Raw genomic sequence first — 14,763 nt, forward strand, 5'->3', positions numbered from 1 at the left:
AATTGGACCATTACCAGAATGTTGATTGGAAGTGTGATGAGGATGCCAAACTGTACAAGAAGCTTGTCTCGCAGCAAAGAGTGTTTGCCTTTTTGCTTGGTCTAAATCCTATGTATGAGTCCATCAGAGTACAAATTCTCAGTTCTAAGGATTTTCCATCAATTCAGGAAGTCTATGCTCTTGTTCAATCTGAAGAGAGTAGAAGGAACTTGATGAACAACACTGGTGGGGATGCGATCGTGTTGACAGCAAAAGGGGGTGTCTCTACTAGTGTGGGATCTTCTTCCAGGAGAGGGGATCTCCAGAAAAAAACAGAAGATAAGAATAAACTGTGGTGCACTAATTGTCAGAAACCCCGACACACCAAAGATACCTGTTGGGATCTCCATGGGAAACCAAAATGGGCTCAAGATCTGACTAAGAAGCAAGGCTCATATGTGAATAAAAGGTCCGGGCAGCAAGGTACAAAGAAACACCACATGGCCAACATGGTTACTCGGGAGAATCAGCCCCCATTCCTACTATGACTCAAACACATCTCTCTGGATCTGACCCAAGGGAAGATATTGTAAACTCCTTCCGTGACCATCTAGAGCTCTATGGTAGAGCAATTCATCAGATGGATGCTCCTCCCACAACCTCATTTGCATCAACATCAGGTAACCCTGCCACAGCTTTCCATGTTGCTTCTCACAACCTTGAGTCTCCATGGATCATTGATTATGGAGCGTCAAAACACATGACTGGTATGTCCTCTTACTTTCAAACCTACCACCCTCTTTCTAGAAGAGACAAGGTGAGACTAGCTGATGGATCATACACTTCCATAGCTGGTCAAGGAACTCTCTCTCTTCCTCTTGGTCTTACACTTCCTGATGTTCTTCATGTTCCAAAATTTCCTGTGAATTTGTTCTCAGTTAGTAGTGTTACTAATTACTTAAACTGTTCTGTGACCTTTTTCTCTTCTTATTGTGTGATTCAGGATCTGGCCTCGGGGAGGACGATTGGTAGGGGATGTATGGTTGATGGACTCTACATGCTGGAGAATACGGCTGGTCTTCATGTTACAGAGTCTATGAGTCAGTTCAAAAAGAGTAAAGTGTATTTATGGCATTGTCGTCTTGGTCATTTGTCTTTTGAGTCTTTGAAAGTTGTATTCGCAGAACTGTGTAAGTCAATGTCTGTTTTTGATTTCTCTTGTCAAACATGTTAGTTAAGCAAGCATTGTAGAACTCATTTTCTTCAGAAAAATAGTAAATATGAGTTTCCTTTTCACATTGTTCATTCTGATGTATGCGACCCTGTTACTTTACCTTTTGAGAGTGGCTATAAGTACTTCATTACCTTCATTGATGATTATTCTAGATATACTTGGGTATATCCAATGCGAACCCAGGAGGAAGTACCAAAAATTATCCAAGAGTTTCAGCGGATGGTCTTCATGCAATTTCAGACTGAGATACAAATTTTCCAGTCAGACAATGCAAAAGAGTTTTTTCATAGTGATCTCACGGAGTTCTTTGTTTCACATGGCTCACTTCATCGTAGCTCTTGTGCCCGCACACCACAACAAAATGGTGTGGCTGAACGGAAGAACCGACACCTCCTTGAAGTGGCTCGGGGTTTACTACTTAATATGAATGTCCCCAAACGTTTTTGGTTTGAGGCTGTCCTTTGTTCTACATACCTCATTAACCGAATGCCCTCTCGTTGGTTAGAGTACAAAGCCCCGCATCAGCTTCTCTTCCCTAAGGCCCCTCTTCTTTCTATCCCTCCTCGTGTATTTGGTTGTCGGTGCTTTGTCCAAAATCTGTCTCCCACCCGTGGGAAATTGGATTGTCGTGCTATCCCATGCATATTTCTTGGTTACTTTTTCACTCAAAAGGGGTATCGTTGCTTTGATCCTGTTTCTTAGAAATTCTCTGTCTCCATGGATGTTACTTTCTTTGAAAATGAGCATTTTTTCCTGTTTCTCCTCTGGGGGAGTGTAGGCATGAGGATAAACTGGTTCAGTTTCCTTCACTTTCTGATCCTTTGCCATTGGTTCAGCCTCCTTCTCTTCCCGATCCTCCACCTTTCCATGTCTTTTCTTGCCGTCGCAAAGGCCAACCAAATTCAAGAGCTGTGGAGAATCCAGAAGCTGTACCTCAAGTGCCATCAAACTCCTCGGGGGAAGATCATACCCACTCAGGTAACTTGACTCCCAATGATGTTCCTGACTCCTCTGTTGCTAATGATCTTGACCTTCCTATTGCCCACAGGAAAGGTGTTAGGTTGTGCACCACTAAACATCCCATTTCCAACTTTGTTTCCTATGAGAACATTTCACCCTCATTTCGTGCCTTCCTTATCTCCATTGATAGTGCCCCTATTCCCATGAATGTGGCAGAAGCTCTTTCAGTACCAGAATGGACAAATGCCATGACGGAAGAAATTAATGCCCTTCATAAAAATGACACGTGGGAACTTGTTGATCTTCCTAAGGGAAAGGATCCAGTTGGATGTAAATGGGTGTTCACGGTCAAGCATGTGGCTGATGGAACCGTGGAGAGGTATAAAGCTCGTTTAGTGGCAAAGGGGTTTACTCAAGTATATGGACTTGATTATGCATAAACTTTTGCCCCTGTTGCCAAGATGAACTCTATTAGAGTTCTTTTCTCTCTTGCTGCTAATCTGAATTGGGATCTACATCAGCTTGACATCAAGAATGCTTTATTGAATGGTGACCTTGAAGAGGAAGTTTATATGGTTCAACCCCCTGATTTTCTGGCTCAAGGCAATGAACATAAAGTGTGTAAGTTAAAGAAGTCTTTGTATGGGCTGAAGCAATCACCAAGAGCTTGGTTCAGCAAAAGGGATACAAGCAATGTCATTCAGATCACACACTGTTTGTGAAAAGGGGAGAAAGTAAAATGGCTGTCTTAATAGTATATGTGGATGACATAATTGTTACTGGTGATTGGAAGGATGAAATTCAAAGGTTGAAGGGTTTTCTTGCCACTCAGTTTGAAGTGAAGGATCTAGGACCTGCCAAATACTTCCTTGGAATTGAAGTTGCTCGATCAAAAAAAGGTATCTTTATCTCCCAAAGGAAATATGTCTTAGATTTTCTTCAGGACACTGGAAAGATGGGGGTTAAGCCAACTGACTCTCCCATTGACCCCAACCATAAATTAAGTGACAGCCAGGGTGAACCTCTTAAAGATGTGAAACAATTTCAGAGGCTTGTAGGGAGATTGTTATATCTCTCAATGACCCGTCCAGACACCGCATATGTTGTTGGTGTCCTTAGTCAGTTCATGCATGCACCTAGGTCTACTCATCTTGAAGCAGCAGAGAGGATACTACGATATCTTAAGAAGTTTCCTGGTGCTGGCTTGTTATTTCAAAGGCATGGGCATTTGAGAGTTGAAGTTTATACAGATGCAGATTGAGCTGGATCTCAAAGTAACAGAAAGTCTACTAGTGGTTATTGCACCTTTGTAGGAGGGAACCTTGTTACTTGGAGGAGTAAAGAGCAAACTGTGGTGGCTAGATCCAGTGTTGAAGCTGAATACCGTGCAATGGCCCACGGAGTAGCTGAAGATATGTGGATAAAGAATCTGTTGAGTGAGTTGGGTTTCCCAGTGGACAAACCCATAACTCTATTATGTGATAACAAAGCAGCTATAAGTATTGCTGCTAACCCGGTACTACATGACATAACAAAGCATATCGAAGTTGACAAGCATTTTATCGGAGAGAAAGTCATCACTGGCGAAGTATGTACTCCCTATGTCAGCTCTGAAAAGCAACTGGCAGACATCTTCACAAAAGTGCTAAACTATTCCAGACATCATGATATCTGTGACAAGTTGGGCATGATTGATTTCTATGCCCCAACTTGAGGGGGGGTGTTGACAGATGTTGTTGTACACAGGTTTAGTACTGCAGGGGTATTTCTGTAATTTTTCCATACTTTATGTTGTACGACCAGTATAGTATTAATAACAACTGCTTCACTCGTTTGGAGTATTCTTTGAGGCATTCAGTCCTCTCGCCTATCCTCTCTTCTCTTCTCTCTTCCTCTCTTCCTCCTCTCTTCTCTTGCTCAACAGGCAACTGATTTAAAACATAAACAAGAAATAAGAATTAGGCCCATAAAGAAGGCCCACTACAACATATACAAAGCTTCTTAAATAAAAGGAAAAAGAAAGGCCTATTCAACCCAATCTCTCTATATTGTATCTTCCTTGGCTATTTTAGGACCCAGAAAGGTTATAAGTGTTATGATCCTCTCACTCAGTGATCAGTTATTTGTCTTGATGTTACCCTTTTTGAGTCTGTTCCACTTTCCAGTAGTGTTGATGTTTTTCCCTCTCCTCTAATGGTTCCTCTTCTAATTCCACTTGATGATGCCATCCCTACTGTTCTAGTTGTGGTTGAGCCTTCATCTCCTCTAGTGTGAACACATTGAATAGCCACCAATCAAGCGAAGGTATACTCATTGATAGACACTGGCTCCTCTTAAACCTACTCTATTGATAGATCCTGCCCTAGTGTTGTCTTCTACTTCTAACCTAGACCTTCCCATTGCTTTGATTAGAGGTAAGCGTAGTTGTACTCTTCACTTGATATCCAATTATGTTTCTATTTCTAACCTTTCTAATTCCCATCACCAGTTTATTTCTCTTTTGTTCTCTATATCTATTCCTAAGGTTGTCTAGGAAGCTTTTACCGCACTATGATGTTGTCAGGTAATGCAAGAGGAACTCTTTACTCTTGCACACAATCACATGTGGAAACTCACTACTCTTCCTCTTGGTAATCATGTTGTTGGTTGTACATGGGTGCATACTATCAAATATTTACCAGGTGGCAAGGTGGAAAGATTGAAAGCCCGGTTAGTTGCAAAGGGTTATGATGAGGGGTAATTTGGTCCACCGAGTAACATTGCGACACGTGGAATCTAGGTGACACCTCGACACTGAGTAAGTAGATCACCTTAGCAGGGTGGCTAGTAGCATCTCGCCTAAGGCCGACCTAAAGTAGCTCAACTTGGCCGACCTAAAAGGGACCTCCGAGTAAGGAGCGACCTCTTTTGGGGACTGGCCAAGCTAAGTAGGGTAGGGAATAAGTGGCGACTTACAAGGCATGCTCACCAACCTATGACATAGATCCGTTACCAAGACCGAGTTCGCCTGAATGATAACGCCTGACCGTTAAGCCGACCTACCCGCATCATCCACATTAGAGTCGACTGGACGGACCTCAGCTCTCTGTGCAGATTACATAACCGATGGAGATATTCTTCCCCGATTTAGCAGAAATGGCTCTCTAGGAACCTAGGACCCGTTATATGAGGTCTCTAATTCCTCACACCCATATAAAGGTGTCATCCCCCTGAGACAAGGTACGCGCGATTCAGCTTTTGCACTCTCTAAATCTCAAAGCATTCCAATATTCTCTAATTCTCCAAGAAACTACTCGCTAATTTAAGCATCAGAGTGCCCTCCCTAGGTAGAACAACCCGGGCACTCTAGCATTGATCTTTTGCAGAACTATTCAGCTCGACCAAGCCCAGCTTGACTTCTGACAAGGAAAACCTCCAGCTCGGCATCCGAGTCATCTGCCAACTGAGAGCTGCTAGATTGTGCACCGTCAGGTTACTCAAAATGTTATGAGATGGAATATATGGAAACCTTCACTCCAGGTCATGGGTTATTGTACAGGTTAGGAGGAAAACTTGAAATAGAAGGTGACACCAACGCAGATTGGGCTGGCTTAGTATTTGATAGAAGGTCAACCACAGGGTATTGCACCTCCTTTGGAGGATATTTGGTTACATGGAAGAGTAAGAAATAGGTAGTTGTGGCAAGAAGCAGTGCTGAAGATGATTACAGGGCCATGGCACACATAACATGTGAGTCAATGTGGTTGAGAAACCTCCTACAGGAGATTGGACTCTTAGTAAACAGCCCTATGAAATTGTATTGTGATAATCAAGCTACCATTCATATTTCATCTGACCTAGTTTTTCATGAGAGGACAAAGCACATAGAGGTTGATTGTCATTTCATAAGAGAGAAAGTCCTTGGTGGAGTGATAAGCACAAAGCACGTGAGCTCAGGAAATTAGTAGCAGATTTGGTTACAAAAGGACTCAGTTTGGGAAACAGGGTTAATTAGTCTTGTTAAGATGTGTCGAATAGGGGTAGTTTAGTCTTCTTCTGTTTATTAAGTAACTTGCTTATGTGGCTGTGTTATTAGAGTTACTCTGCCCCACACTTAAGTAAGGGCATTTCTATCTTTGTAAACATGATTAGAAGCTAATATAGATTAAGGGGGTCGACTGAATGGGTTAACCATCAGATTTTCGACTGACCCCACTTCTTCTTCTTCTTCTTCTTCTTCTTCTTCTCCTCCTCTTCCTGTTCGGACTACTGTAGCAGCAGTCGAAATAAGTCTTTTATCACTTTATTAATTTGTGCTTTGTCACTTTTTCTTACCTTGATTACATGTCCCCACACTTAAGTAGGGGCATATTAGTCTTGTAATCTTAGCATATCTATATAATCTTGAAGTTGGTTGGGAGAGAATTCATTCTCTCTAGTTCAGATCATTATTTTTCTCCCTCTCTTCTACTCTCTTCTCTCTGTAACCTACAACTGCAACACAATGACTGAAATATTAAAACACTTCCATCAAATTGACAATGCCATTTCAAAGTTTCCTACAAATTTTGTATTTTATGAAGGATCATTTTCCCATAAAACCAAAACATTGTACCTTGATTTTGTTCCATGCTATATATTTGCATTACATTATATTTTCTCCTTTTTTATGTTAATTTTAATTCTATTTTTTCCAGGAGTATAAGTGCATAGTTCTTAATTGGCCCATGACAAAAACACTTGTGGTTCTAAGAAGTTTGACTGATTTTGTTTACTTTCTTCACATGTTACTTCAAGTAAGCTACTCTCCTAGATCTATGCTTTGCAGTTTTAATTTTGGTACTTTATTATAATTATATTCTTTTATAGTTAATAAAAGAAAAAAATGAATAATGGAGTAAAGAGTTTTCAGGTAACACATTCATCTTACCAAACTTTATGAAACAAACTCAAAAGAAGAAAGAAACAGAAAACCACTATATTGTTAATGACATTACCAAGGGTAGACTAAGGTGGTGTTATTTTGGTCTGAATTCTGATGTCTGAAAAGCAAAAAAACGCTCTCAAAAAGTACTTGGAAATTGTTTTTTGCTTTATTTGATATCTGAACACAGAGAATGTTAAAGCTGGAACTTGAATGTTGAATTTTGAATATGGTTACTTTACAATTTTGCCCCCATAATTGAATCTTATGTTTTCTTTCTGGGAGAGAGAGAGGGAAGAGGGAGGAGAGGGAGAAGAGGGAAGAGAAGAGAAGAAAAGAGAAAGAAATCTGTTTGAGAGTCAATAGTTCTTGTTGGCGGCACCCGGCTTCTTATTTATAATAACAAGAAGTAATTAAAAGAAAAAAAATACAAACATGCCCCTGGAAGCACACCCTAATAATAAAATAATTAAAACAAGAAAAGAATAAACTGACAGCACCCTAGACCGATAGCACCCTAACAGCAGAAACAAAGAGCAACTCTAACAACACTCCCCCCTCAAGTTGAGCTGAATATATCTATCTTGTCCAACTTGTCACACAACTCTTTGCTCCTTGGAGTTGACATAAGGAATACAAATTTCTCCCTTTTCCAATTTTTCCCTTATGAAGTGTTTGTCCACTTCAATGTGCTTGGTCCTATTGTATAGGATAGGGTTGCTAGCAGTGTTTGTAGCTGCCTTGTTGTCACAGTAAAAGGACATAGGATTGTGAACAGTAACCCCAAACTCCCTTAGAAGATTCTTCAGCCAAGGTACTTTGGCCACCCCATGTTCCATAGACCTATACTCCGCTTCAACACTTGACCTCACAAATACGCTTTGTTTTTTACTTCTCTATGTCACTAGATTTCCTCCCACAAACGTGCAGTACCCACTCGTGGACTTTCTATCATCCACAACACCTTCCTAATCAGCATCTATATAGACTTCCACCTTCAAATGATTATGTTTACTGAATAGAAAACCTGTTCCTAGATGCTTCTTCAAATACCTAAGAATCCTCTCTGCTACCTCCATGTTTGCTCTCTTAGGGGAATGCATGAATTGGCTCAGAACTCTAATTGAATAAGCAGTGTTTGGACGTGTCATGGACAAATAAAGCAACCTTCCCACTAACCTTTGAAACTGTTTCACATCTTTCAAAGGTCCACCATCACAATCACCTAGTTTATGGTCAATATCCATAGGAGTATCTGTTGGATTTGCACCGAACTTGCCTGTGTCTTGTAATAGATCAAGGATGTACTTCCTTTGAGAAATGAAGATGCCCCTTTTTGAGCGGGCAACTTCAATTCCAAGAAAGTACTTTAGTGGACCTGGATCTTTCACTTCGAATTGAGAGGCGAGGAACATCTTCAACTTTTGGATTTCTGAGGTCCAGTTTCTTATAATGATGATATCATCCACACATGTTATCAACACCACAACCTGCTCTTGACATCTCTTCACAGAGTGGGTATGATCAGACTAACACTGTTTGAATCCTACTTGCTAGACCGCCATATGAAACTCACTGAACCATGCTCTAGGAGATTGCTTTAAACCATAGAGGGACTTTCTTAGATTACACACCTTATTTTCACTTCTTTTGGCACAAAAACCTAGGGGCTGAACCATGTACACTTCCTCCTCCAGGTCACCATTTAAAAAAACATTCTTTATATCCAGTTGATGCAATTCCCAGTCAAGGTTTATAGCCAATGATAGAAGTGAAGGGATGAGAGATCCATCCTATAGACGCCCAAAGATTGCGGAATAAGGGGGCGAATTTCAAAAAATTTTTCTCTCCCTTCAACTGGGAATCGCATTCCCTATTTAGAAAATCATATTTTCAAGGATCATTCTTCAACCATAAACTGAACCAGATCTGAACCAAAAGGAGTAGGAGAGGATTATACCTGATACAGAAAAATAGTATCCCCCAACGAAGGTGTTCACGCTCAAGGAAGGATCCAAAGACTGCTCCCACTGAAGATGGCGCAGTGCAGAATCAGCAGTGTTCTTCTCCAAGAACTCTGTCCTTCGCAAGAATCATCAAGATGGCACGTGAGCACAGCTTCCTATCAATTCTTTCTGAAAGAACTGATGTCAAGATCGAATCTTGACCTCTCCCACAACTAGAGATCGAACTGGCAAACATGGGCGGCAAGAACAGGGAGGCGGCACGAAAGAATTCTTCAGGGATGCTTAATTTTTCCTTTTGTGATTTCAGCACTAATGAGGATCTGAATGTGTGTCTTCTAAAGGCTGCCGCCCCCTCCTTTTGTTAACCTAAAAGATCAGCTCCTAATTCAATTAGGAGCTGCTTATCCAAATCATATTTGGATCAATCCTTTCTTTAGGTGATAAGGTTAAACCCTTATCTTATCTGCAGATTAGATTAGCTTTCTCCTAATCTCATTAAGAGGTTTCTAGATCTGAATTCTCTGAGTGGATAGGGTTAAGACCCTATCCTATCTACTAATCCATCTCAGAATTCGCCCCATAAATAACTAATTAAATAGCCTAGTTCGAAATGGGCTTTAGGCCCATTAAGCTTATGTACTCACTTAACCTTCCTAACTGCTGCCTAGTTGGGCTTCCTTGTATGGCGTGGGACCCAAGCATTGATCTACACATCAGCCACATGGGTTTGGCCCATCCTTTATTACAAGGCCTGGCCGAATACATTGTTATGGACAGTGCACCCCCTGAAACCCATCAAATAGGCTCTATGGGCCCAACACTTACCCTAAGTGGTCCCTGGGCCAAGCCACCTTGCAACACCCAGGGACTGTGGGCAGATGCAAGATTAGCCCATCAGGTATTATCCTCAATGGTCTTACACTTAACCTCTCAGCCCATAATGATCATACACTGCTCAACAAGAGACGACCTCTCCCTCGGCTACAAGGAACAGTGTTGCACTCTCTACTTATATGGATCCCGGGAATTAAAACCTTCTTGCAAACATTTTAGAAACCATAATAAAGATTTGGATCAAGAGACTCTTAATCAGATTAGGAGGTCATCTCTTTAAGGCTATAAATAGAGAGCTGGGCGATCTGAAAAAGATACACAATACACAAAAGAATCACAAGTTCTTAGCGAAGAACTACCTGTTGATCTTGCCTCATCCTAAGTTGTGTCATCTTTAGTGTAGGGAGGATTTGGTACACTCTTTGGGCGTGAACACCTATGTTGGGAGGAGCTTATTGTGTGGCTTCCGTATCAGGTATATCCCTACCTAATCTTGGTTTCAGATTTGGTCCGGTTTGGTTATAAGAACGAACCTTGAAAATGCAGTTTCCTAAATTGGGAATACGATTCCCGGATGGGAGTAAAGAAATTTTTGAAATTTCGCCCAACCTTCCTGCAGGGTTCAGCCATCCATATGAGGGATCTCCCATCCCTTCAGCTTACTGGTCATGTGATTAGAGGCCCCTGAGTCAATGATCTAGGGGGAATCATTAGCAGTGGAGACATGGAATGCAGAGGCTTCTTACCTGATGTAGACCCAAATGAAGTAGAAGGGGTATTAGTAACTGAATTGTCCATCTGGAACAAGGCCCTATCCTATGATTCTAAATGATTACGAAAGGAATTCACGATATCTTCCTTGGGGTTAGAACTAGTGAAGCGCTCTTGAGGAGTACCAATTGACACCCTAATAGATTGAGTATCTTGGGTTGCCACACTTGTTGCATTATGTGCTGTATTAGGATTTTTTTGACCCTGTACCTCACTCTGTTCTTGGTCCTTTATAGCGCACTTTGGCCTCCCATAGAGCTCCTAGCATATGTCATGTGTATGTCTTGAATGCTGACAGTGGGTACAGAACAACTTGTCCTTATCATCAGCTTTCTTGGAGTCATTTTTCTTTCCCATATTATTTCCACCCATTGTAGTTAATGCCATCTATTGCTCCCCATCATTTGTAACCATCACATTCTGCCTACTTTTCTCAGACTAAGCTAGGGCATACACCTCTTGAATTGAAGGAAACTCTTTACTTCCTAAAGTTTGAACTCTAAGAGGTTTATACACAAAGTTTAGTGCCAACAAGAAGGCAAAAACCTGCTGCTAAGAAACTGGCTTCTTATAGGCTTTAGCATCATCATCATCATGTTTCCATTCAGCTTGTAACTAGTAAATCTTGGCATAGTGCCTTTGCTCAGAATAGGTGGTTTTGGCTTGTTCCCATGTCTCACTAGCAGTGTCTGCCCACATAAAGTCTTTTTCACATCAGATTCCATGGCTACAAGGAGCCAGGACATCACCATACTGTTTTCTTGGTCCCACCTATCATGTTCGGCTGTCCCACTCTTGGGTTCATTCACTCTTCCAATGATGTAACCAGCTTTTCCCCTTGCTGTTACATAATGTTTTACACCTTTAGCCCACTCCAGGTAGTTTAGGCCATTTAAAGGGGTAATTGGCATAGGAAACATCATGTTCTCAACTCCCATACCAGCTGTACTACGGTTGATGTAACCCCAGAAGAAGCAGAATCATCATTTGCCATTGAGGGAAAAGATCTACACTTAAAAAAAACAGAACCACAGGTGCACAAGACCAGTCCCCACCCAACTACTACCTCTCATAGTCACAATCTGAGTACTAAACACCAAAAACTTCTACTTCTGAGATGAGAAGTGCACTGCTAAAATTAGTCCAACAATTAAACAATCTAGAAACAGCCCAGAAGCAATCCAGAAACAGACCAGCACTGGTCCAACAATTAAAGAGACAACAGAACCATTCCAGCAACAGTCCAACAATTAAAGAGACCACAGAAACAGTCCAGCAACAGTCCAACCATTAAAAAAGACCACATACCAACCAATTACAGCACATAGATGTGACAAAGGGGATCACGCACCCCTGTACAGCACCAGTACGAAGGTGCAAACCCAGAGAAGAGGCCTTCACAGCATCGGCCAAGGGAAAAGGAAGCCTTCACTGAAAGAATGGTAGGATCCATCTGATGGACGCCATAAAGGTTGCGGAATGGGTGGGGCGAATTTCAAAAATTTCCTACCTTCTCCCAACTGGGAATCATATTCCCTGAATTTAGAATACAATATTCAAGGATCTACTTGAACCCTAACCAAACCAGATCTGTACCAAAAGATAAATGGGAGGATTATACCTGATCCGGAGAAGCAGTATCTCCCAAAGTTGGTGTTCACGCCCAAAGAATGCTCCAAGATCTGTCCTTGCTGAAGATGACACAGCTGTGGATGGAACAGAACCAGCAGGGTGCGTCCTACACACTGGATCCTTCGCAAGAATCCCCTGGATGTACTAAACACTGAATTCTTTCAGTCTTTCTTGCAAGACTGATGTCAAGAACTGGTTTCTTGACTTTCTTTTCTGCAAAGATCAAATCTTGCAATAATGCAGATGGCGGCGGCAGGAGGAGATCTCCAGAAACGAAAAGGCTGAACTGTTTTCTTTTCTGGAGAGTATGAGATCTAATCTCAAATCGCAGGAACCCTTCTTGCTTACCAAAACCCCTTGGATCGAAATCTGATTTCTCTCCCTCTTGGTACATTCGAAATCTCCTCCTTTCTTCTTGATTAAGAAATCTCCTAATTAGGAGTTATCCCAATCCAAATCAGTATTTGGATAGGGGATAATCTTAATCCCTTTCCCAGATAGAGTTAGCTTACTCCTGATCTTATCAGGAGGTTACCAGATTCAAATCTGATTTGAATTTGGTCTCTAAGAGTGGATAAGGCTAAGAGCCCAATCCTTTTTGCTAACTTCAATCTCAAATTCGCTCCATTGATGGGTGATCATATCAGCCCACCTCGAAATGGGCTTTTGGCCCATTAAGTATTCAGTGTTTAATCAGTTTCCAATCTACTGCCTAGTTGGGCTTCTTTGTATGGCGTGGGACCCAAGCATTGATCTACACACCAGCCACATGGGTTCGGCCCAGCCTTTAATACAAGGCCCAGCCGAATTCACTGAAAAACTCAATGAACCCCTTGAGTCCATCGTATGGACCCTATGGGCCCAACACTTACATTAAGTGGTCCCTGGGCCAAGCCATCTTATAAAAACCCAGGGACTGTGGGCAGGTGCAAGATTAGCCCATCAGGTATTATCCTAAATGGTCTTACACTTAACCTCTCAGCCCTTAATGATCAAGCACTGCCCGACAAGAGAGGACCTCTCCCTCGGCTGCAAGGAACAGTGCCGCACTCTCCTCTCACATGGATCCCGGGAATTAAAACCATTTGCAAACATTTTGAAACCGTACATATATATGTAAATATATTAATTTTGCAAAAACAAAATTCCAACGATTGAAATCAACTGCCGGCAGTTTGGTTTCCATCAGAGAGAGTGCATTCCTGATCATTACCCTTTGTCCGACAAAGTGGCTGATTCTGTCACTATGACCACCCACTCAGATGAATTCTCAAACTGCCCCAACATACCCAGGTTTTGATCCCCACTAAGGATCTCACTGATTGGCATATCAAAGGCAGCCTGATCCAGCACCTAGTGAAGTGTCATAATCGAGTCTAGGGGTCAGGTGTAACTTTCCAGTTTTGCCCATCTATCTCCAAGGTCCAGGGCAAGACTGGAAATCTGGTCCGGTTCAAGGATTCAAGTAATCCCATGCTGTATGTGCCTCGGGTCTTACCCTGATGGCTGAGACAGGCCATCCCAACACTTGGTGGCACACCAGTATCAGCCTTGGCAGGATAAATCTCCCCAGACTTATCCAACGGCTGTGAACATTTAAAACTAACATGAGTCTCTACAAATGTCCAGTTTTAGGGTTTTACACAGAATTAAACCAAACAACATGAATCAAACATGCACTTTATTTATTTCCACTAAATAACAAAAGTACATCAAAATGATTGAAGCTAAGGGCATACAAAACTGTCTAACAGCTCCCACTTGCACTTAGGTCCAATCTGGTACAAGCCGGAGTCCCATACTTTCCACGTGTTTCTCAAACACCTTCTGTGTCAGTGGCTTAGTCAATGGGTCTGCCACATTATCCGCTGATGCTACCTTTTGAATTAGGACGTCCCCTCTACCAACGATCTCCCGCAGTACATGGTACTTCCTCTCGATGTGCTTTGACTTCGAGTGGGCCCGAGGCTCTTTAACCTGGGCGATCGCTCCATTGTTGTCACACAACAACGGGATGGGTGATGTGCTGGATGGAATCGCTCCCAATTCGTGTATGAATTTCTTCATCCACACGACTTCCTTGGCAGCTTCACTTGCGGCAATGTACTCGGCCTCGGTTGTGGAGTCTGCAGTGGACCCCTGTTTGCTGCTTTTCCAGCAAACAGCACACGATCCTATCGTGAAAACATACCCAGATGTAGACTTTCTATCATCTGGATCCGACTGGAAATCGGCATCGGTATACCCTAGAACTTGCAGTGAACTACCATCGAATACCAGACAAAACTCTTTCGTCCTTCGAAGGTATTTGAGTATGTTCTTCACAGCAGTCCAATGCTCCTGTCCTGGGTTTGCCTGGAATCTGCTTACCACACTCACCGCCTGAGCTATGTCCGGGCGAGTGCACAACATGGCATACATGATGCTCCCCACAGCTGAGGCATAGGGAACGTCTCTCATGCTCTCAATCTCCTCAGAAGTCT

At 42.1% G+C, this 14,763-nt stretch overlaps 1 protein-coding gene across 4 annotated transcripts in view; it reads left to right on the forward strand.

The window, feature by feature from the left end:
• LOC104590510 (putative cyclic nucleotide-gated ion channel 20, chloroplastic) overlaps positions 1-14,763 on the forward strand; it is a 199,809-nt gene that overhangs the window by 35,745 nt on the left and 149,301 nt on the right. For 3 of the 4 annotated variants that reach the window (XM_088903865.1, XM_088903867.1, XM_088903864.1), the window contains one exon: positions 6,850-6,948. The exons of the other annotated variant lie outside the window; for it this stretch is intronic. In XM_088903865.1, coding sequence (XP_088759991.1) covers positions 6,850-6,948 — 99 coding nt within the window. The remainder of the gene's footprint in view (positions 1-6,849; positions 6,949-14,763) is intronic. 4 annotated transcript variants of the gene reach the window in all.

The sequence above is a fragment of the Nelumbo nucifera genome, chromosome 4, assembly GCF_055504915.1.
Source record: "Nelumbo nucifera cultivar China Antique chromosome 4, China Antique-T2T, whole genome shotgun sequence".
Taxonomy (NCBI): Eukaryota; Viridiplantae; Streptophyta; class Magnoliopsida; order Proteales; family Nelumbonaceae; genus Nelumbo; species Nelumbo nucifera.